The sequence below is a fragment of the Carlito syrichta genome, unplaced genomic scaffold, assembly GCF_000164805.1.
Source record: "Carlito syrichta isolate Samal-C Ts95f unplaced genomic scaffold, Tarsius_syrichta-2.0.1 Scaffold309091, whole genome shotgun sequence".
Classification (NCBI taxonomy): domain Eukaryota; kingdom Metazoa; phylum Chordata; class Mammalia; order Primates; family Tarsiidae; genus Carlito; species Carlito syrichta.
In genome coordinates this window covers 233,393-259,141 of record NW_007253187.1, presented here as the reverse complement: position 1 = coordinate 259,141, position 25,749 = coordinate 233,393, and the positions used below count along the sequence as shown (strand labels likewise).

The following is a 25,749-nucleotide window of genomic DNA, read 5'->3' as shown; positions in this document are numbered from 1 at the left end:
TGAAGCAAGAAAATTGCCTGAACTCAGGGGTTCCAGACCAGCCTGAGCAACATTATGAAACCTTGACTCTAGAATAAATAAAAAAATGAACCTGGCATAGTGGTGCATGCCTGTGGTTCCAGCTACTTGGAAGGCTGAGGAGGAAGGATCACCTGAGCCCAGCAGGTCGAGACTGCGGTGACCATGAGCATGCAACTGCACTCCAACCTAGGTGAAAGAGTGAGACTCCGACTCAAAAAAAAAATAAGGCCAGGCGCGGTGGCTCATGCCTGTAATCCCAGCACTTTGGGAGGTGAAGGCAAGAGGATTACTTGAGCCCACAGGTTCAAGGCCAGCCTGGGCAACATGGACGAGACCTTATCTCTGCAGTAAATGAAAAAATTAGCTGGGCGCTGTGGCCTACATCTGTAGTTCCATCTACTTGGAAGGCTGAAGTAGAAGGATCCCCTGAGTACAGCAGGTCAAGGCTGCAGTGGGCATGAGTGTGCCATGGCACTCCAGCGACAGTGAAACTCCTACTCAAAAAATAAATAAATAAAATAAAAATGAAAAATAATATATATTGATTTATTTTACAATAGTAGACCTATCACGTTTTAATATAAATAGTACTTTGTATGAAAAACAATAGTTTTTAAAACAAAAAATTTAGTGAGATGACTGGCATTGTTATACTTTTTTAAATTTTTTAGCAAAAGTTTTAAATGTCTCCCCTATTAAATACAGCTATATTCTTATATCTGTTTTTGTGTCCAATCTGTTGTGGTAACCACACATCATATAACCCCTGGAAAACTCCATTGTACATTCTTGAGAGAAAGTAGTTAGTGGTCTTTGGACCACACTCTTATGACTTTTTTTTTTTTTTTTGAGTTGGAGTCTCACTCTGTCAGCCAGGCTGGAGTTCAGTGGCATGCTCACGGATATTGCAGCCTCAACCTGTTGGGCTTAGGCGATCCTTCCGCCTCAGCCTTCCAAGTAGCTGGAACTACAGGCATGCGCTACCATGCCCGACTAGTTTTTTGATTTATTGTAGAGATGAGGTCTCACCAAGTTGCCCAGGCTGGTATTACAGTTACAGGCTTGAACCATGAGGCCCAGCCAATAATTACTTATATGGTATAGTTAACTATGAGAAGTCAGACAGACTTCAGCATTTGCAGTTGATAGTTGTGTTGCCTTGAACAAATGACTTCATCTGTCTGAATCCTTTTCCTCTATTGAATGGAAAGAAAAGCGTGCTATAATTTATAGGATAATGTACAGATTAATAGGATATTTGCAGCCTGGCATGGCAGCTCACACCTGTAATCCCAGCACTTTGAGAGGCAGAGACTAGAGGATGGCCTGAGCCCAGGGGTTCAAGACCAGCCTGGGTAACTTGGCGAGACCTCATCTCTACAATAAATCAAAAAATTGGCCAACTGTGGTGGCACATGCCTGTAGTTCCAGCTACTTGGAAGGCTGAGCCCAGTGAGTCGAGGCTGCAGTGGCTGTGAGCATGCCACTACACTCCAGCCTGGGCAATGGAGTGAGACTCCAACTCAAAAAAAAAAAAATAGGATATTTGTTTTTATTGATAGGAATAGCAATTTAAAAATAGATACTTGTAAAGTGTCTGGCACTTGGTGGGTATGTAATAAACAGTATTCCTTAGGGTACTTTTTTTTTAATTGCCGAAAGTACCCAGGAGAGACCTGCATTAGTTTGGATGGGTTTTTTGTATATGTTGTCGATTTGTTTGTTCTTCCTATGCCTGCTCTATACATCTGTCATAATACATAAAGTAGTTTTATGGTCTTTATTTTCATATTTCTTCCTGTACTAGTGCCTTGAAAGCAAATGATTCTGCTTATCTTCAAATCTCTCTCATCAGAGTGTATGTATATGCTAGGCATTCAGTTAGTTTGTGAAAAGAATGGCATCTGAAACCTCAGCTGAAAATTGGACATTGCCCACTCTCCATTTCCATCAGAGCCCAGTATCTTCAGTTTAGTTTTCTGGAACTCAGTTAATCTTAATTTAATTGGTTATGGTTGATACCAGTTAAGACCAATTTTCAGGATAATTAAAGCCCCAGAACTTAAGGCTCCTTCTAGAGCTCAGACTTTGAGGTAGCTATTAGCTACCCTCCTCTGCCCTCCCGCTGCTGTATTTAACTGGGAAAATGGCAACAGTATGAAAAAGTAATTTATTTAGGAGACCCTTAGCAGTTTCAGATTTGTGCAGAGCACCTAGAGAGATATAGCTTTACTGGTACAGAATCACAAAGTGACTTGTAATGCCTCTTGTATTGCCAATCATGTTTTTGTGGTTGTTATTAGTTCCTCAATTGGATATGGTCTGTATCTTCCAGAAGATTGTAGTCTAAGTAAGGGACTTGGAATACATACAATAGACCACTATCCTGGGCCGGGCATAGTGGCTCACACCTATAACCTCAGCACTTTTAGCGGGGCCAAGGCAAGAGGATTGCTTGAGCCAGGAGTTCAAGAACAGCCTGAGCAACATAGCAAGACCTTGTCTCTACAAAAAAATTAAAAGTAAAAAATTAGCTGGGTGTGGTGGCACACATCTATAGCCCCAGCTACTTGGGAGACTGAGACAGAAGGATCACCTGAGTCCAGGAGGTTGAGGCTGCTGTTATCGTGCCACTGTACTCCAACCTGAGTGACAGAGTGAGCCCCAGACTTAAAAAAAAAAATTATCCTGGACATGGTGAGGAATGGTTCTTTATCAGCAGCCAGCTTCATGATCTCAAAACGGAATCCTGTGTGATGACTTGTGCTGTTTGTTAAGTCCTACTCAGGGCCCATCATATTCTGTTTTGTGGTTCTTGGAGTTCTCCTCTATCATTTCCAGGCTTTGAATGAGTCAGAAAGCAGGAAAGTAATGAGTAAGTTGAGATTGGTTGGTACAAAGTTATAGAACGCTAAGGAAAGTTAAGCCCAGGATTCAAATTCAAACTCAGCTAACTCATCTTGAAACAATAGGTTTGTTCCCCTATGTCATGTAATATTCTCAACTATTCTGCATGATAGGTAGTGCAGTTGCCATTTTCCAGATGAAGAAACATTCAAACACGTCTAATGATTTGCTTAAGTTTGCATACATAGTCATAGGGGATGAGACCAGGATTTAATTTCTACTTTTTTTTTTTTTTTTGAGTTGGAGTCTCACTCTGTTGCGCAGACTAGAGTGCAGTGGCCGCTCCCAGCCACCGCAGCCTCGACCTGCTGGGCTCCGGCGATCCTTCCGCCTCAGCCTTCCGAGTAGCTGGAACTATAGGCACACACTACCACATCCAGCTAATTTTTTTGATTTGTTGTAGAGATGAGGTCTCACCAAGTTGCCCAGGCGGGTCTCAAACCCGCAGGCTCAGGCAATCCACTCACCTCAGCCTCCCAAAGGCGCGGGATTACAGGCTGAGCCACCGAGCCCAGCGGCCAATTTCTACTTTTTTTATTTTTATTTTTTGTGAGACAGGCTCTTGCTCTGTCATCCAGGCTGAAATGCAGTGGGATGATGATAGCCTGCCCACTGCAACCTCGAACTCCTGGGCTCAAGTGATTTTCCCATCTTAACCTCCTGAGTAGTTAGGATTGCAGGCACGTGCCACCATGCCCAACTAATATATATATTATTTTATTTTATTTTGTAGAGATGGGGCTGTTCTCAAATTCCTGACCTCAAGCAGTCCTTCCACCTCAGCCTCCCAAAGTGCTGAGGTTACAGATATGAGCCACCATGCCAGACCTGATTTCTACTCTTAAGCCTAGCAATCTTTTTGTTAAACTATGTTGCCTTTATTTTATAGGCACGGGAAGCTTTTCAAGGTTTCTTGCAGAGGCACTAAATGATAAAAAAAAAAATTTGAGTCATGGTTCTCATGTATCTAAAGAAGCCTCTTTTCCACCTGAATTCTCCCAACTAACACTCACACAAGTAGACTCAAGTTCACGGGGTGTTTGTGTATTTCATCTATTGAAAAGTGATTTTCCTTTTGACTCTGCTAATAACCAGGAATAGCGTATTTAAAAGTGCCTTTCATAAATTGTTTCCCTAACCTGTGAGCAAGTCACATAATCTCATTCTACCACCATATCCCTACTTCTGTTATTATTCTACATTAATTTCTTTCCTCATCTGTCCCATTCCTAACTCCAAATGGTAAGTGAGGTAAACTCTTTAAAGAAAAGAGGTGATATAGATAGATAGATAGATAGATATGGTATAATTCCCTTCTTTTTTAAAAGTACACATGAAGCCGGATGTGGTGGCTCACACCTGTAATCCCAGCACTTTGGAAGGTGGAGGCAAGAGGATTGCCTGAGCCCAGAGGTTCGAGACTAGCCTTGAGCAACATGACAAGACCTCATCTCTACAATAAATCAAAAAATTAGCTAGATGTGGTGGCGTGTACCTATAGTTTCAGCTACTTGGAAGGCTGAGGCAGAAGGATTGCCTGAACCCAGAAGATTGGGACTGCAGTGGCTGTCATTGTGCCACTGCACTCCAGCCTGGGCAACAGAGTGAGACCCCAAGTCACCAAAAAAAAAAAATACACACACACACGAGAGGAGCAACCCTGGGAGGAATGAAAAATGGAGTAGGTAGAGTCATCTCACTCTTCCTCTCTTCTCCTCAAGTAAAAATGATTGAGTGGCCAGGCTCGGTGGCTCAGCCTGTAATCCCGCGCCTTTGGGAGGCTGAGGTGAGTGGATTGCCTGAGCCCGCAGGTTCGAGACCCGCCTGGACAGCGAGACCTTATCTCTACAATAAATCAAAAAATCAGCCAGGCGTGGTAGCGCGCGCCTGTAATTCTGGCTACTCGGAAGGCTGAGGCGGAAGGATCACCGGAGCCCAGCAGGTCAAGGCTGCGGTGGCCAGGAGCAGCCACTGCACTCCAGCCTGGGCAACAGAGTGAGACTCCAACTCAAAAAAGAAAAAAAAAAAAAATGATTGAGTGGGTAGAGCAATGACAGGTGGCTAAAGGCCATTTGTGGGAAGTTTTAAAAGCCCTTTGTAAAATCTTGTGGCTCATTTTTTTATCCTTCCCTCTTTCCCTTCTCTAATCTTCAGGTGGATTGTAAGAAACTGAAGCCATGTCTGATTTTGTGGAAAGTGAGGCTGAGGAGTCAGAAGAAGAATACAATGATGAAGGCGAGGTGGTACCCCGAGTCACCAAGAAATTTGTGGAAGAGGAGGATGATGGTGAGGAAGCCCCAGTCTCAAGCTTCTCCCCACTATTGCTAAGCTTTGGATAGTTGGATTCTTGCTGGTGAAAGGCTCAGGCTCAGCACAGAAGTTATTTCATATGAGGTACCAGCTTGAGAACTTTCAGTCATTCTTAGAAAATACTTACTGAACATCTATCTACTGTATGCCAGGCACTGTTCTTAGAGCTGGAAACATAAAGTAAAGACCTAGCTATTGTAGAATTTACAGTATTGGGGAGGGACAGGTAGCTAACCAATACATAAATCCTTCCCACTTTAGACCTATAAGTGTTGGTATTATGCTCCCAGTTTCCTATTTCTCTGGCGAAACCCAACCTTGAGGATCATCAGCAGAGTAGAACCATTAAATTACTTTAATGGAGAAAGGGAAATGAATTTTTATCAGAAGAATTATGAATAAAACAATATAGTTGACCGGGTGCAGTGGCTCAAGCCTGTGATCCCAGCACTTTGGGAGGCTAAGGCGAGAGGATTGCCTGAGCCCTTGGGGTTCGAGACCAGCCTGACCAACATGGTGAGACCTCATTTCTACAATAAATCAAAAATTAAGCCAGGCATGGTAGCACGCACCTGTAGTTCTGACTACTTGGAAGGCTGAGGTGGAAGAATCACCAGAGTCCAGCAGGTAGACACTGGGGTGGTCGTGAGCATGCCACTGCACCCCAGCCTGGGCGATGGAGTGAGATTCCAACTAAAAAAAAAAAGAATATGGTTGCTGAGTTTATAAACTGAGAAAAACAAAGTTATCGGTCACTATAAGTATATAATAATGGTTTTGAGGAGCCAAAGTGATTAGGAAGGTCATCTTGCTTAAAGACAGATGGTGAATTCAGAAAATAAACTATACTTTCCAGATGCTGCTGCTGTAAGTCAATGGCCATGTTTGCAGAAGAATCAACCTGGCACCTAGGTCATTAGTCCCAGAGCAAATGAATAATCACATTTAGCAGGTGACCTTGCTCATCTGCAGCCTGTTCCCCAGCCTCCATGCCTCAAACATGCGTGTCTTCCAGATGAGGAGGAGGAAGAGGAAAACCTAGATGATCAGGATGAGCAAGGCAACCTGAAAGGCTTCATCAATGATGATGATGATGAAGATGAAGGGGAGGAGGATGAGGGCAGTGACTCTGGTGATTCAGAAGATGATGTTGGCCACAAGAAGAGAAAACGCAGTGAGTAGTCCTCAGGTCAGGTGAGGCTGGGGTAGAAGTTGCAGTCAGGAAGGACCCTCCCCATCACCATGGGTAACACTTTGTTTTCTTCAGCATCTTTTGACGACCGCCTGGAGGATGATGATTTTGACCTCATTGAGGAGAATTTGGGTGTCAAAGTCAAACGAGGAGTAAGTGTCATTCTTTGCCTTTGTCCCTGGTGATGTAGGAAAAAGCCCTTGAAATTTCACTGTCTCTCTGGGAGAAGAGGCACATCATAAACAGTTTGTTAGCATCAGAGAAGAGAGGTGTTCAGTCTCCTTGTGCTGTGGATCCTAGGTTGGCCTCCCATATCTTATACCTTGTTAGATAAAGGCTTGGCAGTTTCAGCAGTGAACCTTGGATCTGAAAGAGAGCATCACTCAATATGTTCTTCCCCATCTCCCTTGGTCAGTGTGATTGTGGTGGGAAGAAGGGAGTGAGACTGGAGAGTAGTCTTATGTCAGACTCTGATGAGGCAGGTTTTCCCACCTCTAGCAAAAATACCGGCGTGTCAAAAAAATGTCAGATGATGAGGATGACGACGAGGAGGAATACGGCAAGGAGGAACATGAAAAAGAGGCTATTGCAGAGGAAATCTTCCAGGATGGGGAAGGGGAAGAAGGGCAGGAGGCTGTGGAGGCCCCCATGGCTCCTCCAGAGGAGGAGGAAGATGATGATGAAGAGTCAGGTATGCAGCATTGGGCAGAGAAGCCAGTGTTTGGATGGTTGTTGGGATCTCCTATCCCCTAGGAACAGGATAGGAAGCCATTCTTCAGCTATGGCCCCCAGCATTTAACACAAAGAAGTTTCTCTTCAGGAGCTTCCTTGTTCTTCTCAAAAGCCATTCAGGAGGGTGGGGGTGGGATTGGCAGTAGTGGGAAACTGCCAGGGAAGTGGGGGGGCACGCCTCATCAACAAGGGTACCTACATAATGAACATTTGTATACCTAACCCTAAATGGTACCCCACATCTCTAAAATTAAAAAATAAAGATAAAAAGCCATTCAGTCCTGGCTCATCCCCTGACTCTGGGCACTAATCCTTCCTTTCCCTACCCAGATATTGATGATTTCATTGTGGATGATGATGGACAGCCTCTGAAAAAACCTAAATGGCGGAAAAAGCTTCCCGGATACACAGATGCGTGAGTGGGGTCTAGTACAAGGTGGTGATAAAGGGATTGAATGGGCTGGTCAGGAAGGAGGAAGTCAGAGACCTCTGCCAAAAATGGAGCATTCCCAGCTTGTGGCCATTTTATTTTTCTGCTTCAAGTAACCTTCTAGGCACTAATTTCAGACTGCTCCTAGAAACCCTGGAAGCTATCTCTGCATTCTAGGGCCATGAGATTAGGATGGAGTCCCACATGGGCAAGGCTCCAGCATTTCTCTTCCACTTATAGCTCCATGTTTATTCATTTTTATATTGACCTTCTAAGTATGATTTTGTTGGAAGAAAGATGCATGGGTGGGGCATGGTGGCTTACACCTATAGTCCCAGTACTTTGGGAGGCCAAGGCAGGAGAATCGCTTGAGCCTAGGAGTTGGAGATCAGCCTGGGGACAACATTACAAGATCTCATTTCTACAAAAATTTCAAAAAATTGAGTGTGGTGGCACGCCTGTAGTTCCAGCTACATGGGATGCTGAGGCAGAAGAATTGCCTGAACCCAAGAGGTCAAAGCTACAGTGAGCCACAATCCTGCCACTGCACTCTAACCTGGGCTGCAGAGTGAGACCTCAACTCAAAAAAAAAAGAAAAGAAAGAAAGTTTTCTGCATCAGAGTTTAAAAGTTTGATAGCTTTTGCTTTAAGGGAATATAGTGATGCTTTAGCAGAAGGTGGATTCCCTCATCTGGATATGGATCTATTTGCCCTGTTGCTGTTTGATTTCTGTCACTGTCATTGTGCCTGCGATGGCCTTTTTATTACCTTTTTTTTTTTTTTTGAGTTGGAGTCTCACTCCATCACCCAGCCTGGAGTGCAGTGGCCGCTCCTGGCCACCGCAGCCTCAACCTGCTGGGCTCCGGCGATCCTTCCGCCTCAGCCTTCCAAGTAGCTGGAACTACAGGCCCGCGCTACCACGCCCGGCTAATTTTTTATTTACTGTAGAGACAAGGTCTCGCCAAGTTGCCCAGGCATGTCTCGAATCCGTGGGCTTCGACAATCCACTCACCTTGGCCTCCCAAAGTGCTGGGATTACAGGCTGAGCCACCAAGCCCGGCTGAGATGGCCTTCTTATTTTCTAAAAAAAATTGTTTGTCCAGAAATTTCCCCTGGCTAAGCCTTTTTAAAAAAAAATTAGTGAGTATGGTTCTTTTATTTACCTTTCTCATAACCTTCTTAGTTCCCTTAGAACAAGTAAAGATCTATATGGGGACTGTGTTTCTCTTCTCTCACCTGAACCCAAGCAAACTGTCTTTTGCTATCACCCACAGAGCCCTACAAGAAGCCCAGGAAATCTTTGGTGTGGACTTCGACTATGATGAATTTGAGAAATACAATGAATATGATGAAGAACTGGAGGAAGAGTATGAGTATGAGGATGATGAGGCTGAGGGTGAAATTCGAGTGCGCCCCAAGAAGACTACCAAGAAGCGTGTGAGCCGCAGGAGCATCTTTGAGATGTATGAGCCCAGTGAGCTGGAAAGCAGTCACCTCACTGATCAAGACAATGAAATTCGAGCCACTGACCTGCCTGAGAGGTTTCAGGTAAGAAACTGCCATCCTCTACCTTCTGCTAGTCTGTAATCACCTAGTAGCCGAGAAACAATCTAGCAACACTCTGACACTGAGTAGTACCCAGGATGGACTTTGAACCCCATCTAACGCAGGTTCCAGGGTGTCCAGCACTTAGAAGCGAGAAGATAGACCTAGCCTTGCTTATGATTCTTGAAATGGCATTCTTTCTTTAGCAAATCTATGAAACTCTTACTTCATACCAGGACAACAATAGTGGGTGCAAGAAATGTGCTTGAGGATCACATGTTTCTGTCCCAAAGGGTATATGTATTTCCTGAGTAGGATACAAGATAAAGCAGTCTCACCCTGTTATCTTATTGCTGTAGCTCCGCTCCATTCCAGTCAAGAGTGCTGAAGATGACGAACTAGAAGAAGAAGCTGACTGGATCTATAGGAATGCCTTTGCCACACCAACCATTTCTCTCCAGGTACCCAAAAAAAGATCCTTAGTTTTTGACATGAACCAAAAGCCACTTCATCAAGATGAGGAGCCACTCCTCCCCTACCCTGTATATCTGTGTAACTGATACGAGACAGAGAGAGAGAGATTTTTTTGAATTTTATCTAATAAGGTCAGCCTGTATTATGAAGCAGTTTTGTGTGGTAAGACAAAGCAAATAATAGTCTTGCTGTTTCTTCTCCCACTGTAGGAAAGCTGTGATTACCTAGACCGAGGGCAGCCAACCAGCAGCTTCAGTCGAAAAGGGCCCAGCACAATTCAGAAGATCAAAGAAGCCCTGGGGTTCATGAGAAATCAGCATTTTGAGGTAGCATCTCAAACTTTAGTACCCATTGAGTTAGGGGATAAGGGAAAAGGTAGCTACCTAAGTCAGGTAGGGAGCCCCCATCCTCTATCCTCAGAAGTAGTCCAATGACTCAAGAAGTGTTAGGACCAGCAGAGACCCTAGTGATCACAAGAACAATGCTACCCTGTATGCAGCATTTTCTTCTCCTGTCAGGAAGACCAGTGTGCCCTGGATGGATCTGTGAGGGAGGCCAAACTTCTGACTTAAGTTTCCTGGAGCTGTTTATCCAGGAAATCATTATCCTCTGGCAGAGGGGATCTTTGCAGATCATTCTTCTCTGAGTGATTGCAGTCTCCTTGCCACCCTAGGTGCCTTTTATTGCCTTCTACCGAAAGGAATATGTGGAGCCTGAGTTGCACATCAATGACCTGTGGAGAGTGTGGCAGTGGGATGAAAAGGTAATGTGGACTCATGGACCCCAAGAAACTGTGGGCCGGCTTGGGCATCACTGCTACCAAGGTACTACCAATCCAAACACCCCAAGCCTGTCAGCTTCCCCCCACTGGGTATCTTGGTAAGGAACAGATTGGCTTTGGGACTCCAGGGCTGAACACCAGCCCTCATTCCTGCCCTATTCTGTCCTAGTGGACCCAGCTGAGGATCCGTAAAGAGAACCTAACACGATTGTTTGAGAAGATGCAGGCTTATCAGTATGAGCAGATTTCTGCTGACCCCGACAAGCCTCTTGCTGATGGCATCCGGGCTCTGGACACCACTGACATGGAGAGGTAACACAAACAAGGTTTATTCCATTGCAGGAAGTCCTCAGGAACCAAAGCAGACCTCCCGGGAACAATATTACCTTACAAAATTTGCAGCACAGGGCCATATCTCTTAGAAATCTAACTTGTCAAAACTGGGAGCAGTGGCTCGTGCCTGTAGTCCCAGCTACTCAAGAGGCTAAGGCAAGAAGATTGCTTAAAGCTAGGAGATTGAGGCTGCAGTGAGCTATGATTGCACTACTTCATTCTAGCCCTGGCAACAGAGTGAGTCCCTGTCTCTTACACCAAAAAAAGAGTACATGACAAATGATCTTTCTGATAGGCAGATGCTTCTCGGTTTTCTATATTGGTATATAAAAGACAAACACTGTTTTGTTTACCAAAAAATTGGCTAGATGTTTGTATGATTATTCCATGTAGATAAAACTACATAAGAAACCAGATTATACCGAGCGCAATGACTTAAGCCTGTAATCCCAGCACTTTGGGAGGCCAAGGCGAGAAGATTGCCTGAGCCTAGGAGTTCAAGACCAGCCTGGGCAACTTGGCAAGACCACGTCTCTACAATAAATCAAAAAATTAGCCAGGCATGGTAGTGCACACCTATAGTTTCAGCTACTTGGAAGGCTAAGGTGGAAGAATCACCTGAGCCCAGTGGGTCGAAGCTGTGATGGTTGTGAGCATGCCACTGCACTCCAGCCTGGGCAACAGAGTGAGACTCCAATTTTAAAAAAAGAAAAAGAAACCAGATTATAATCAGAAAGTAGCTTGATGAGCCTGTGGTCAGAATGGGATCTTGGGGGGAGCAGATCATTTTAGTGGCCAGCATCATGAAGCAGACTGAGGAGGAGAGACAAGGACTGTCTACAGGACTTTGAACTTTTCTAGAGACATGCTGCCTTACCTGCCTCTCCCTTTTTGCTTCCATTTGTAACTACCACCAATTACCATTTCTGTTTGATGTATTTCTTTCTTAAGTTACCTTGGTTATGGTTAAGTTATGGTCTGGGGCTATTGTGTGCCTTTAATAGTTGGGCAATACAGGGGCCCATCCTAATTTGGATCTCGACTTCTGGGAATTGAACATCTTATAACAAACTAGGGGTATACTGCTTCCCTAGTGATGACTGAGACCTTATGTCTCTTCTCTTCAGGCTCAAGGATGTACAGTCAATGGATGAACTGAAAGATGTCTACAACCATTTTCTTCTTTATTATGGCCGTGACATCCCCAAGATGCAGAATGCTGCCAAGGCTAGCCGAAAGAAACTGAAGCGTGTAAGGGAAGAGGGAGATGAAGAAGGTGCGTGCTTGCAAAGAAAACCAGGCAGGCTTGATGCCTGGGGGCCCTGGCTTCTTTCCCAGTGTGTTAGATCCTTGTGAGGGATTGGAAACTAAAGTTCTAATTCTCCTAGTGTTTTCTTTGCAGGTGAAGGTGAGGAAGCAGAAGATGAGGAGCAGAGGGGGCCCGAGCTCAAGCAAGCCTCCCGCCGAGACATGTATACCATCTGCCAGAGTGCTGGGCTAGGTAAAGCACCTTCTTTGAGACCTGGACATTCTATCCTTGAGCAAGGGGTGTTACAAAGAAGGTTTGTGAGTAGGAAGAGAAAGCGTTATCTGGGTTAACCATCAGTCCAATCCTAAACCAACTGACCAGTTTACTACCTGGTCCTCATCAATACTTGTTCTTTTTTTCCTTTTTTTTTTTTTTGAGTTGGAGTCTCACTCTGTCACCCAGGCTAGAGGATAGTGGCATGCCCCTGGCCACTGCAGCCTCCACCTGCTGGGCTCAGGCAATCCTTCTGCCTCAACCTGCTTAGTAGCTGGAACTACAGGCACGCACTGCCATGCTCGGCTAATTTTTTGATTTATTGTACAGATGAGGTCTCACCAAGTTGCCCAAGCTGGTCCTGGACCTGTGGGCTCAGGCAGTCCTCTCACCTCGGCCTTCCAAAGTGCTGGGATTAAAGTCATGAGCCACTGTGCCTGGCCAACACTTGTTCTTGCCACCCATTCCAGCCCCACAATAAGGGTTCGGGCTCCTCCTAATTTCTTGAAGTAATGGGAAGCTCATGATTGACAGGAAAGAGTCCATCCTACTATCCCTTTTGGTTTGTAACAGCCCGTCAGGTGTTTTAAGTCAGTTTTGTTATTGCTCTTTGACTACTTGGTTCTATTCATTCATGGTCCCTTTAAAGTTTAGTGCCCAGAATTACTACTCTAGATTCTGAAAGCCAAGAGGTTTGTTAGCCCTGCTACTGACTTACCTTTCAATCTCCTGATGCTTTAGATGGTCTGGCCAAAAAGTTTGGGCTTACTCCTGAACAGTTTGGGGAGAACCTCCGGGACAGTTACCAGCGGCATGAGACAGAACAGTTTCCTGCTGAGCCCTTGGAGCTGGCCAAGGATTATGTTTGCAGGTAGGCATGCAGCAGGTGACTGGCAAGAGGAGAGGCCTGCGGGCCAGGATGCCCATGTCCTACAGCTTCCATTTTCCCCACAGCCAGTTCCCTACTCCAGAAGCTGTGCTGGAAGGTGCCCGCTACATGGTAGCCCTGCAGATTGCCCGTGAGCCCCTTGTCCGGCAGGTGCTGAGGCAGACCTTCCAAGAGAGAGCCAAGCTAAATATAACCCCCACCAAGAAAGGTAGAAAGGTGAGCTGGGTGAAGGACTTTCATCCAAGATGTGACCCAACTCTATTTGATTGAACTGAATCTCTTACCTTCCACTTAGCTGAGCTGTCTGCCTGAGAGCAGGAGGCAGGCCTTTCTTCCAGGGCCAAGCCCAGCCAGTCCACAGGCTGATGATTCCCTCTTGATGTGTACAGGATGTGGATGAGGCCCACTACGCTTATTCCTTCAAGTACTTGAAGAACAAGCCTGTTAAGGAACTGAGAGATGACCAATTCCTCAAGATGGGCCTGGCTGAAGATGAAGGGCTACTCACCATTGACATCAGCATAGATATGAAGGGAGTAGAAGGGTAAGCAAAGCCCTGAGCTGGTGGTTCTTTGGGAAAGGCTTGGTCAAAGGCTGGTAGAGGGACAGGCACTTCAGGAATATGAAGTACAATTTCAGATTTGAGCAATCATTGTCCCTGGCTCCTTCACAGTGTTTGTGGACATTTGGCTATCACTTTCTCTCCATTCCTGACACCAGGCTTCTTGTTTCTCCTTAGCTATGGCAATGACCAGACATATTTTGAAGAGATCAAACAGTTTTATTACCGAGATGAGTTCAGCCACCAAGTGCAAGAGTGGAACCGGCAACGCACCATGGCCATCGAGCGAGCTTTACAGCAGTTCCTCTATGTACAGATGGCCAAAGAACTCAAGAACAAGCTGCTGGCTGAAGCTAAGGAATATGTCATAAAGGTGGGACAGAGAATCATGATCTTTAGTCATATGATTTCCTCAAATTAAAGCTGAGTGTGAAGGAGCCCCTTAGTAGTAGTTCCACTACTACTAGAGGCAAGTAAAGTACAATCTGAGAGGGAGTGCACACATGGCCATGAGTGTCACTCCCAAGACCTCTCAACTTGGGGAGCTCTTCCTTCCCTCTCCCCCATTCGCCCAAACATTATTTGTTTGTGTTGCCATTCTTTCTTGTTTATATGCCTGCAGGTGGTAAGCATGCTAAGGGCTAGGAACGTGTGCATATATGCATACACACCCTTGTACATGTGTGCAGATATCTGTTTCCTTAGCACACTTAGCCTGGTGATCATAGTGTCTGGCATGTCTCCTCCCCAGGCCTGTAGTCGGAAACTCTACAACTGGTTGAGGGTGGCACCCTACCGACCAGATCAGCAAGTAGAGGAGGATGACGACTTTATGGACGAGAACCAAGGAAAGGGCATTCGAGTCCTCGGCATTGCTTTCTCTTCTGCCAGGTAACAGCCTATTTCTGCCTGCCCAGCACCATCTTACCTGTCTTCCTAAATTCATTCTTCTTTTTTTTTTTATTTTAAATTTTAGATTCCGGGTACGCATGCATATTCATTACATAGATGTATTGTGTAGTGGTGGGGATTGGGTCTCAGGTGGCCCATTCTCCCAGATAGTGAACCTAATTTCATTCTTACTCATAGTCTCATTGCTGATTCTTGAACTGCTGTTTTTCTGTCTGGCCGGCAGAGATCACCCTGTGTTCTGTGCCCTGGTCAATGGTGAAGGAGAAGTCACCGATTTCCTCCGACTGCCCCATTTTACCAAACGGCGAACTGCATGGAGAGAAGAAGAGCGGGAAAAGAAGGCAAGTGGCTGAGGCGGGGTTACCAAGTACACTTTTGGAGTAGATTTTACAGTTTGGTGGAGATAAGCGTTTATGATCTAAGCAACAACTCATGCAAGACCCTGATTAGCAGTGATCTGGTCACTGACTTCTCGTCCCCTGGGATAAATCTCATTTCCACGGGCAGTAGATGGCACTAAAGTTATCTGGTATAGAACTTACTTCTGGCTTGAGGCCAGTTCTTAGACCTTTTGTGCCTCCGGAGCTGCCTTTACTGCCTCTGTTCTTACCAGCATTTAGGTCAAGCTGTTCCAGGAGCTGAAAGCCACTGAGGCATGAAGCCAACCTTTTCTCTGCTTTAGCTTTTCAGTGTCTCTTTTTCCAAGGAGAGAGAAATTTATCTGTTTGGCATATTTCTGAATTGTTTTATCCTAATGGTATATTTAATTTTTGTGACAGGCCAGGCACAGTGGCTCATGCCTGTAATCCCAGCACTTTGGGAGGCAGAGGCGAGAAGATTGCCTGAGCCCAGGAGTTCAAGACCAGCCTGGGAAGTTTGGCAAGACTTCATCTGTACTATAAATTTTTAAAAATTATCCAGGTGTAGTGGCACGTGCCCATAGTCCCAGTTACTTGGAAGGCTGAGGCAGAAGGATCACCTAAGCCCAGCAGGTCGAGGTGGTAGTAACTGCGAGTGTGCCACTACAGTCCAGCTTGGGTGACAGAGTGAGATTTCAACTCAAAAAAAAATTATTTTTTGTTGTCAGATCCCCCCCCCCCCCCCCTTTTTTTTTTTTTTTTTTGCTATTTTTGTGTAGAGGTCTCACTCATTCAGGCTGGAATACAATGGCATGATCATGGCTCACCACAGCCTTGAATTTCTGGCCTCTGCCTCCTGTGTAGCTGAGACTACAAGCATGTGCCTCCACAGCTGGCTAATTTTTTGTTTTTGTGGGGATGAGGTCTCACTGTTTCCCAGGATTGTGTCAAACTCCTGGGCTCATGCAGTCCTCCCATTTCAGCCTCCCAAGTGTACAGACAACTTCTTTTTTTTTTTTTGGTGTTGGAATCTCACTCTGTCACCCAAACTGGAGTGCAGTGGGCGCTCCCAGCCACTGCAGCCTCGACCTGCTGGGCTCCAGCCATCTTTCTGCCTCATCTTCCAAGTAACTGGAACTAGAGGTGCGCGCTACCACGCCAGGCTAATTTTTGATTTATTGTTGAGATGAGGTCTTGCCAAGTTGCCCAGGTGGGTCTTGAACCCGTGGGCTCAGGCAGTCCACTCACCTCAGCCTCCCAAAGCGCTAGGATTACAGTCCGAGCCATCAAGCCCGACTACAAACAACTTCTTTTTTAAAATCTTGACCAGGTGTGGTAGTTAACGCCTGTAATCTCAGCACTTCAGGAGGCCAAGGCAGAAGGATTACTTGAGCCCAAGAGTTTAAGTCCAACCTGTACAACACAATGAGACCTCATCTCTACAAAAAATTAAAAAATTAGCCAAATGTGGTGGTGCATACCTGTATTCCCAGCTACTTGGGGGCGGGGGGGCAGGAGGATTGCCTGGGACCAGGAGTCTGAGGCTGTGGTGAGCCGTGATTGTGCCACTGCACTTCAGCCTGAGTGACAGTGAAATCCCGACTCAGAAAACACATAAAAATAAACAAAAATCTTAAAATGTAAATCAAAATATTGACTAGTCCTAACTATAAGGCCGTGTTTTGTGTGAATAATACCCAAGTGCATTTAGTTGATCATAATCCAAATAAAAGCCAGAAATATAATAATCTTAGAAAATATTAACAAATATTTAATACTCAAACTAGAGGTCTCAATCTCCCTGTTATGGTATTCTGGTTAAATGGCATGTAATGTGTCTTGCCTAACAGTGAGCTTCCTGTTTAAAGAGAGACAAAAACTTAGTTTAGGCACTCACTCCACTGGGCATGTGGTTGTCCAGAAAACCATCTGTATATGTAGACAGCTGGATTTGAGGGCTGACAGAGGTATTGAACTCTTCTACTTAGGAAATTAACAGTATTTGAAAAGTTAGCACAGCCGAAAAAAGAGAAAGATGTACAGCATGTCTAAGAAGGAGGAACATAACAACCTGGCTGGAGGTCCAGGAGCTTTAGAGGAATGTCACCTATGGGAAGCTCCCTAGGGCCCAGATAAGGCTGATTATCAGTCTTAGATGGTTTGCCATGCTTTGCTCTTTTGTATCACCATTACCTCCCTCACTTTGTTATATCAGGTTTTCAGCAAAGTCACACCAGAAATGAAATAGAAATCCACAAAAACTGCAGAGGGATACGGTGTGTGAGGCATTGGAAATTAAGTTATAAGGAACTGAAGTCGGAACTGGGTGGGGTTTTTTTGTTTGTTTTTATTTGAACGGGTAGGAGTCTCACTCTGTCACCCAAGCTAGAGTACAGTGGCACTCTCACAGCCACTGCAGCCTCAACTTGCTGGGCTCAGGTGATCCTTCCACCTCAGCCTTCCAAGTAGCTGGAACTACAGGTGTGCATCACCACACCCAGCTAATTCTTCTTAATTTATTGTACAGATGAAGTCTCGCCAAGTTGCCCAGGCTGATCTCGAATCCCTGGACTCAGGCAATCATCTCGCCTCTGTCTTCTAAAGTGCTGAAATTACAGGCGTGAGCCACCACACCCAGCGGAACTGGGTGTCTTTAAACTGAAGATTTAGGGATACATACTTGCCATTTTGACCTTTTAAAAGGACTCTCACCCAAAAGAGGGCAGGCACCAGTTCTTTGTTTTGTTTGATCAATACTAGGACCAGCGGCTAGGTATTAGACAGACTTTGGTTCACAATAAAAGAGAACAGTAGCCAGGCTCGGTGGCTCAGCCTGTAATCCCAGCACTTTGGGAGGCTGAGGTGAGAGGATTGCCTGAGCCCCGCGGGTTTGAGACCCGCCTGGGCAACTTGGCGAGACCTCAGCTCTACAATAAATCAAAAAATTAGCTGGGCATGGCAGTGCGCGCCTGTAATTCCAGCTACTTGGAAGGCTGAGGTGGAAGGATCGCCGGAGCCCAGTAGGTCGAGGCTGCGGTGGCCGGGAGGGGCCACTGCTTTCCAGTCTGGGTGACAGAGTGAGACTCCAACTCAAACAAAACAAAACAAAAGAGAACAGTTTTCTAACTTTATCCTTCAGATCTGGTCGGTGGCTACTAATATCACTAGAGTGAGGTTCTAGTCAGTAGAATGACTAGGCAGGGACAGGGTGGCCAGCTGTTTGTCAGGAACAGGTGGGGGTGGATCTTTGGTGGCAGCTTGGTTCAAATTTCCTCTGACAACCCTTCCAGTTTTTATTTAAGACCTTGAACTACTTAGGGAAATAGAACTGCTTGAAATCTCAACCTTAGAGCCATTCAACTCCAATTTTCTTTCAATCCAGGCTCAAGACATTGAAACATTAAAGAAATTTCTTCTTAATAAGAAGCCTCATGTGGTAACAATCGCAGGAGAGAACAGGTAGGGGTTACTAGGGGATTGGGCCAAGCCTGGTTTAAGACTATGACCCAACTCATCCCTTACTGCTGAATCTGACATATACCCATACCAGAGCAGGCCTGTGCCTGTGTAGAGTGTTGATGATATCCCCAGGGGATATTCCCAAGGATGTTGTTGTTCTTTGTCTCCAAAGTACTTTCCTCCCTCACCTCCTCATCCCCATCCTAGTCATGAGACTGTCTATCCCTAAGAAAATATATTCATTGACCAACATTCCTCATCCTGCCAGGGACGCCCAGATGTTGATTGAGGATGTGAAGCGTATTGTGCATGAGCTGGACCAGGGACAACAACTGTCTTCTATTGGAGTGGAGCTGGTTGATAATGAATTGGCCATTCTCTATATGAACAGCAAGAAGTCAGAGGTAATGCTGGAACCCCATCTGTAGGACCTTCCCAGGCAAGTGCTGTTAATCCCAAAGAGGTTTAATAGTGAAACAAGGGTTATTGGGGCATAAAACTACACCTGTGTACTTTATTCTTACAGAGGTTTTGCATTTCGCCAGTTATAGTTCAGATTGGGAACCACAGAGATTAAGTTGGTCTCAGGAAATAGGATCCCAGAGGAATAGAGAAAGTGACTTCAAGCCAGAATGATTTGGATTTCCTTTTCATGGTGGAGCTGAGAGTACTTTAAGGCCCTGCTGACCCTTGTTTGACTCTAGGCAGAGTTCCGGGATTATCCTCCAGTACTGAGACAAGCTGTCTCCTTGGCCCGGCGCATCCAGGACCCTCTGATTGAATTTGCCCAGGTGTGCAGCTCTGATGAAGACATCTTGTGTCTCAAGTTTCACCCCTTGCAGGTGAGTCAGATTTGATAGGCAGCCATAGGTGGGAAGGCAGGGAGGGAGGCAAAGTGACCTTATTCCTACTGTTGTATGTCAACAGGAGCATGTGGTGAAAGAGGAGCTGCTCAATGCCTTATACTGTGAGTTTATCAACCGAGTCAATGAGGTTGGAGTCGATGTCAACCGTGCCATAGCCCACCCTTACAGCCAGGCCTTGATCCAGTATGTTTGTGGCCTGGGACCTCGGAAAGGGACTCATCTCCTGAAGGTACGACTAGGGTGAATCAAGTTTCTAAAGGTACCATTTCATTGAAATAAACACTTTGTCAAATGTAATTTGGCAAATCAGGAGGACCACGGTCAGAGAAGTAAAGTTGCTTGTGATTATACTCAACTAGTGAGTGAGAGTCAAGAGTTCAACTTCAGGCCGGGCTCGGTGGTTCAGCCTGTAATCCCGCGCTTTGGGAGGCCGAGGTGAGTGGATTGCCTGAGCCCGCGGGTTTGAGACCTCCCTGGGCAACTTGGCGAGACTTCATTTCTACAATAAATCAAAAAATTAGCCGGGTGTGGTAGCGCAGCGCCTGTAGTTCCAGCTACTTGGAAGACTGAGGCGGAAGGATCGCCGGAGCCCAGCAGGTTGAGGCTGCGGTGGCCAGGAGCGGCCACTGCACTCCAGTCTGGGTAACAGAGTGAGACTCAAACTCAAACTCAAAAAAAAAAAAAAGAGTCCAACTTCAGACCCAGGTAGCCAAAGCTATGCTGTTCTATACTCTAGTGGCTCATGGAAAATATAGCCATAAGCCATGATTTAAATAGATAGAGAAAGCAAGAAATTGCTAGACACGGACCTCAAGATAGTGGGGTTTTTTTCCCAATTGGAAGAAAAAGGGCCAGGCTCCATGGCTTAGGCCTGTAATCCCAGCACTTTGGGAAGCTGAGGAAAGAGGATTGCCTGAGACCAGGGGCTTGAGACCAGCCTGGACAACTTGGCGAGACCTCGTCTACAATAAACCAAAAAATTAGCCAGGCGTGGTAGAAAAAAAAAAAGGAAAAGAAAAAGGATTTCAGTCAGAAAAGCTAGCATGCAGGAATCTTCAGAAGTATTGATAATATTCTTTTTTTTCTTCTTTTTAAGCCAAAGTTTCACTCTGTTTTCCGGGTTGGAGTGCAGTGGCATACTCACAGCCACCGCAGCCTTGACCTGTTGGGCTCAGGCGATCCCTCTGCCTCAGCCTTTCAAGAAACTGGAACCACAGGCATGCACCACCACGCCCAGCCATTTTTTTTTTTTGATAGAGATTAGGTCTCACCAGATTGTCCATGCTTTCTCGAACCCCTGGTCTCAGGCAATCCTCTTGCCTCCACCTCCCAAAATGCTGGGATTGCAGGCTTGAGCAGCGTGAGCCACCATGCCCAACTATATTCTTTTTCTTAAGATAGGTGATAGGTACTTGAGTATGTATTTTATCATTAACTTTTAAACCATACATTAGTTGTATGTAGTCTTTCATAGGTATAATGTAGTTTGTTAGTTTGTTTTTTTGAGTTGGAATCTCACTCAGTTGCCCAGACTGCTGGAGTGCAGTGGCACGTTCCCGGCCAGCGCAGCCTCAACCTGCTGGGCTCAGGTGATCCTCTTGCCTCAGTCTTCCAAGTAGCTGGAACTACAGGCACGCACTACTGCTCCCAGCTAATTTTTTTTTTAATTTATTGTAGAGACGAGGGCTTGCCAAGTTGCCCAGGTGGGTCTCGAACCCACAGACTATGGCAATCCACTTGCCTCGGCCTCCCAAAATGCTGGGATTACAGGCTGAGCCATTGAGCCTGGCCTAATGTAGTTTATTTTGAGAAAATTTGTAGTGGTAGATAGTATGGAATAGTGTCTATGCTCAGTTGGATATTGGGTGGAGACAGAGTTACTGTCAGGAGGGTCTAACAGACTGGAAAGCAGGCTAGGACTGCTTATTGCCCTGGCTCACTCTGCCCCTCTCCCCTAGATCCTGAAGCAAAACAACACCCGACTTGAGAGCCGAACTCAGCTGGTTACCATGTGCCACATGGGTCCCAAGGTCTTCATGAATTGTGCTGGTTTCCTCAAGATTGACACGGCCTCCCTGGGGGACAGGTGATGCCCTTTTCCTGGATGGACCTGGAGGAATTCCCTCAGTCTTTGTTTTGGGATTTCAGAGGGTTAGGGCTGTCAAAGGGCCACAAGCCATTTAACTTGGGAAATGTTTTAAAGGAAAGATATGGAACCTGTTTTCAGTCAAGAGCCCCTGACCTATGGAAAAGATCGGTTCAATTATGTGAAGCTTTTTTCATGTGAGAGAAACATAAAAGGAACCAGTTTAGCTTAAGGACAACATTAATGACAGAAAATACAAGATTTTGTTCAGTGAACACAAACTTGTTTTATTTTAATGGTTTATTGTGGCCAGATAAGGGTGGGAATAGTAGGGGTAATGGAAAAGGAGTATGGGGGTATGAAGAGATAAGGAAGGGGGAGAGAGATTTGTTATGTTTTGAGATGATGTTATTGAGAGAAAGTTCTATTCACTTGGACTTTGGACTTCACTATTGACCTCTTCCTCTCCAGAAGTTATCAACTCAGTCTTTGGAGGATCTTTTCCACGGGCACATAGCTCCTCATTCAGTAATGGAAATCAGTGGGGAAATAGGCTTCAAGTTCTAAAACTTCATTTTCCACTCAGCTTTGCTGTAACACTCCACGAATAACATAGGTCCATGTGAGTGCACGGGCAAGACCAGCCTGGGAAGGCTTTATGGGGGAAAATAGCTGTCAGCAAATTCTTAAAGGCCTTTTTCCCCTTTCTTGTTTTTATATGTGTGACTCATATAAGTTCATTATAAAAATTCAGCATATATAAATATTGTGCAGAAAGTGGAAGTCCCCCATAATCCCACCCCCCAGAGATAACTACCATAACAATTTTATGTATACTATAATTTTTCTAAATTTTATTTTTGCTATGCATTTACTAACTACCCATTTACTATAAAAATGGGATCATATGGTTCATAGTGTTTTGCAGTGCATTTTTCACATATCAATATATTGTGGCCATCTTTCCATGTCAGCACACATAGATCTACGTCATTCTTGTTAATGGCTGTATAGTATTCCATTGTATGGAGGTACCCTAATTTATTTGACCAGTTCCGCATTGGTGGACATTGGGGTTGTCACTAGAAGCTTCTTGTTCTATATCCTGCTCCTTCTCTGCCTTTCCTTCAGCACTGACTCATACATTGAAGTCCTCGATGGTTCCCGTGTCCATCCTGAGACCTATGAATGGGCCAGGAAGATGGCAGTGGATGCCCTGGAATATGATGAATCAGCTGAGGATGCCAATCCTGCGGGAGCCCTTGAAGAAATCTTGGAAAACCCAGAGCGGCTCAAGGACCTGGACCTTGATGCCTTTGCAGAAGAACTGGAGAGGCAGGTGGGTGACAGCATGGAAGACCTTGCAGAAAAACCATCCCATGTGGCCTGGTTAGAAAGAGACTTAGGCAGCAAGTGTCCAGAGAAACCCAGATACCGTTGATGTGACAAACTTGCTTCTCTTCTCCCTGCCCCTCCCCTTACTGTATTCCTGTAAGGAAGAGGAAGTTTTCAGTCTGCTTGTTAAGGAGCCAGAAAAGTCTCAGAGACTGCAACCATAAGAGCAAGGGGCAGGAGGGAGTTCGGAGGATGTCAGTGCCTGAGTTTTCTTCTTTCTTTTTTTTTTTTTTTTGAGTTGGAGTTCTCACCTGTTACCCAGGCTAGAGTGCAGTGCCACGCTTACAGCCACCGCAGCCTCAACCTGCTGGGCTCAGTTGATCCTTCAGCCTCAGCCTTTCAAGTAGCTGGGACTACACGCATGCACCACTATGCCTGGCTAGTTTTTTTATTTATTGTAGAGATGAGGTCTCATCAAGTTGCCCAGGCTGGTCACGAACCCATAGGCTTAGGCAATCCTCTCGCCTCAGCCTCCCACAGTGCTGGGATTACAGACTTCAGCCACTGTACCCAGCTTTTTTTTTTCTGAGTTGGACTCTCACTCTGTTGCCCAGGCTAGAATGCAGTGGCAATGCTCACAGTGGCTGTAGCCTCCACCTGCTGGGCTCAGGTGATCCTTCCACCTTAGCCTTCCAAGTAGCTAAAACTACAGGTACATGCCACCACAGCCAGCCAATTTTTCTTATTTATTATAGGGACAAGGTCTCACCAAGTTGCCCAGGCTGGTCTCAAACCCTGGGCTCAGGCAGTCCTGTCTTCTTGGCCTCCCAAAGTGGTGGGATTACAGGTGTAAGCCACCCCGCTCAGCCTATTTCTTTATAACAGCACAGCTTTGCATTTATGTGTTTTATACTTCAGGGTTCCCTGAAGCATTTTCATTACAGAACAGTGATCATGGCTAAGTTTGAGATCCTCCTTTAGTCAGTGTTGAAGGGACGGAAGAGAAGCTCTCAGGAGCCAACTGGCCTTCTCCATCCCTATGATCATAGAAATCCCTATGGCTCAGATTGGGGAGTGGTTGCAAGGCTCTTCTTGTTGGGCTTCTTCCCCAGGGCTATGGTGACAAACACATCACACTGTATGACATCCGGGCAGAGCTGAGCTGCCGGTATAAGGACCTCCGGACAGCCTACCGCTCGCCCAACACAGAGGAGATCTTCAATATGTTAACCAAAGAAACACCAGAGACCTTCTACATTGGTAAATTCTGGGGTCATTTTGTTTTGTTCTATTTTTTGTTTGTTTTTTTTTTTTCAGTTGGAGGAAGAAATGTTGGGGGCAGGGAGTGCATTTAATATATACATTCAAACCAAGCATTGATTCCAGCAGAATGAGGCAGGTTTGTAGGTGGGGAAGAACAGGGGAGTGTGTAAAAAGATTGTAGAGGCCTCGACTGGAAGTCAAAACTGAATTTAAGGTCACATATATTTCTGACCTGCTGTGCGTTCTTCATAAAGTCACTCTTCATATAGGCCTCATTTTCCCCTATCGTCAAATGAGGGGAATCTCTCCCCTTCTCAGGGATGGGAAGGAAATCAGATGTATCACTAAAATGTTGATGGGAAGGAGTCACTTCTCCAGTTCTCTTAGCCTGCTCCCTGTCCTCTCCCCTTCCTTCAGGAAAGCTCATCATCTGCAATGTCACTGGCATTGCCCACAGGCGTCCACAGGGTGAGAGCTATGACCAGGCAATCCGCAACGATGAGACTGGGCTTTGGCAGTGCCCCTTCTGTCAACAGGACAATTTCCCTGAACTAAGCGAGGTATGTGCTGCAGTGTTAACCATTGTCAGTGGATTTTCTTGATTGAATGATCTTGGTGCCCTAGAAAGGAATTAGAAAAGGGGTGTTTTAGATCATGCTCTTACCAAACAAGTACCCAAAGAAGGAAGAGGGATAGGACACATAGAGGCTTAGCATGAAGTCTTTCTGCGTGCTACTCAGAGATTACCCATGTCCTCACTCTATCGCCCAGGCTGGAGTGCAGTGGCACACTCACAGCCACCACAGCCTCAACCTGCTGGGCTCAGGTGATCCGCCTCAATCTTCCAAACAGCTGGAACTACAGGCACATGCCACTACGCCCAGCTAATTTTTTTGATTTATTGTAGAGACAAGGTTTCACCAAGATGCCCAGGCTGGTCTCGAACCCCTGGGCTCTGGCAATCCTCTTGCCTTGGCCTCCAAAAGTGCTGGGATTACAGGCTTGAGCCACTGCACCCAGGCTTTTGTTTTATTCTTTGGCTATCTAGCTCCACTAGATTAGGGAAATGGGAACCTGTGTTTCTTTTTTTTTTTTTGAGTCAGAGTCTCACTCTATCGCCCAGGCTGGAATGCCATGGCACACTCACATCCATCCCAGTTTCGACCTACTGGGCTCTGGCAATCCTTCCATCTCAGCCGTCCAAGTAGCCAGAACTACAGACACACACTACCACACCCGGCTAATTTTTTATTTATTATAGAGTCTCGCTAAGTTGCCTGGGCTAATCTTGAACCCGCAGGCTCAGGCAATCCACTCGCCTCGGCCTCCCAAAGTGCTGGGATTACAGGCTGAGCCACCAAGCCCTGCCAGGACTTGTGTTTCTTATCTACAGACTAGGCACAGTGTTCTACCTTCTGATGGCCAGAAGTCATTAAAGCTATCCTAAAACCTTTTTCTGGATTATTTTACATGTTACTAGACAAACTATAAAAGAGACAGTTTCTCAACTTTACCCAAAAAAGGGAAGCTGGTGTGATTTTTCCAGGATATAAGAAAGCTAGTCCGGGCATGGTGGCTCAAGCCTGTAATCCCAGCACTTTAGGAGGCCAAGGCGAGAGGATTGCCTGAGCCCAAGGGTTCAAGTCCAACCTGGGCAACTTGGCGAGACTTTGTCTCTACAGTCAGCAAATCAAAAAATTAGCTAGGCGTGGTGGTGCACACCTGTAGTTCAAGCTACTTGGAAGACTGAGGTGGAAGGATTGCCTAAGCC

The 25,749-nt window shown here is 45.7% G+C and overlaps 1 protein-coding gene across 2 annotated transcripts in view; it reads left to right on the top strand.

Annotated features, from left to right (window-relative positions):
• The window catches only part of SUPT6H (SPT6 homolog, histone chaperone), a 46,391-nt gene that overhangs the window by 9,696 nt on the left and 10,946 nt on the right, over positions 1-25,749 (top strand). For both annotated transcript variants that reach the window (XM_008066697.1, XM_008066698.2), the window contains 26 exons: positions 5,083-5,214; positions 6,254-6,412; positions 6,506-6,582; positions 6,929-7,121; positions 7,493-7,577; positions 8,867-9,140; positions 9,497-9,598; positions 9,821-9,937; positions 10,285-10,374; positions 10,562-10,704; positions 11,853-12,001; positions 12,128-12,226; positions 12,989-13,118; positions 13,202-13,352; positions 13,526-13,680; positions 13,876-14,071; positions 14,450-14,589; positions 14,834-14,951; positions 18,352-18,428; positions 18,697-18,832; positions 19,133-19,270; positions 19,356-19,523; positions 21,253-21,380; positions 22,512-22,719; positions 23,828-23,975; positions 24,396-24,538. In XM_008066697.1, coding sequence (XP_008064888.1) covers positions 5,106-5,214; positions 6,254-6,412; positions 6,506-6,582; positions 6,929-7,121; positions 7,493-7,577; positions 8,867-9,140; positions 9,497-9,598; positions 9,821-9,937; positions 10,285-10,374; positions 10,562-10,704; positions 11,853-12,001; positions 12,128-12,226; positions 12,989-13,118; positions 13,202-13,352; positions 13,526-13,680; positions 13,876-14,071; positions 14,450-14,589; positions 14,834-14,951; positions 18,352-18,428; positions 18,697-18,832; positions 19,133-19,270; positions 19,356-19,523; positions 21,253-21,380; positions 22,512-22,719; positions 23,828-23,975; positions 24,396-24,538 — 3,633 coding nt within the window. In that variant the 5' untranslated portion in view covers positions 5,083-5,105. The remainder of the gene's footprint in view (positions 1-5,082; positions 5,215-6,253; positions 6,413-6,505; positions 6,583-6,928; positions 7,122-7,492; positions 7,578-8,866; positions 9,141-9,496; positions 9,599-9,820; positions 9,938-10,284; positions 10,375-10,561; positions 10,705-11,852; positions 12,002-12,127; positions 12,227-12,988; positions 13,119-13,201; positions 13,353-13,525; positions 13,681-13,875; positions 14,072-14,449; positions 14,590-14,833; positions 14,952-18,351; positions 18,429-18,696; positions 18,833-19,132; positions 19,271-19,355; positions 19,524-21,252; positions 21,381-22,511; positions 22,720-23,827; positions 23,976-24,395; positions 24,539-25,749) is intronic.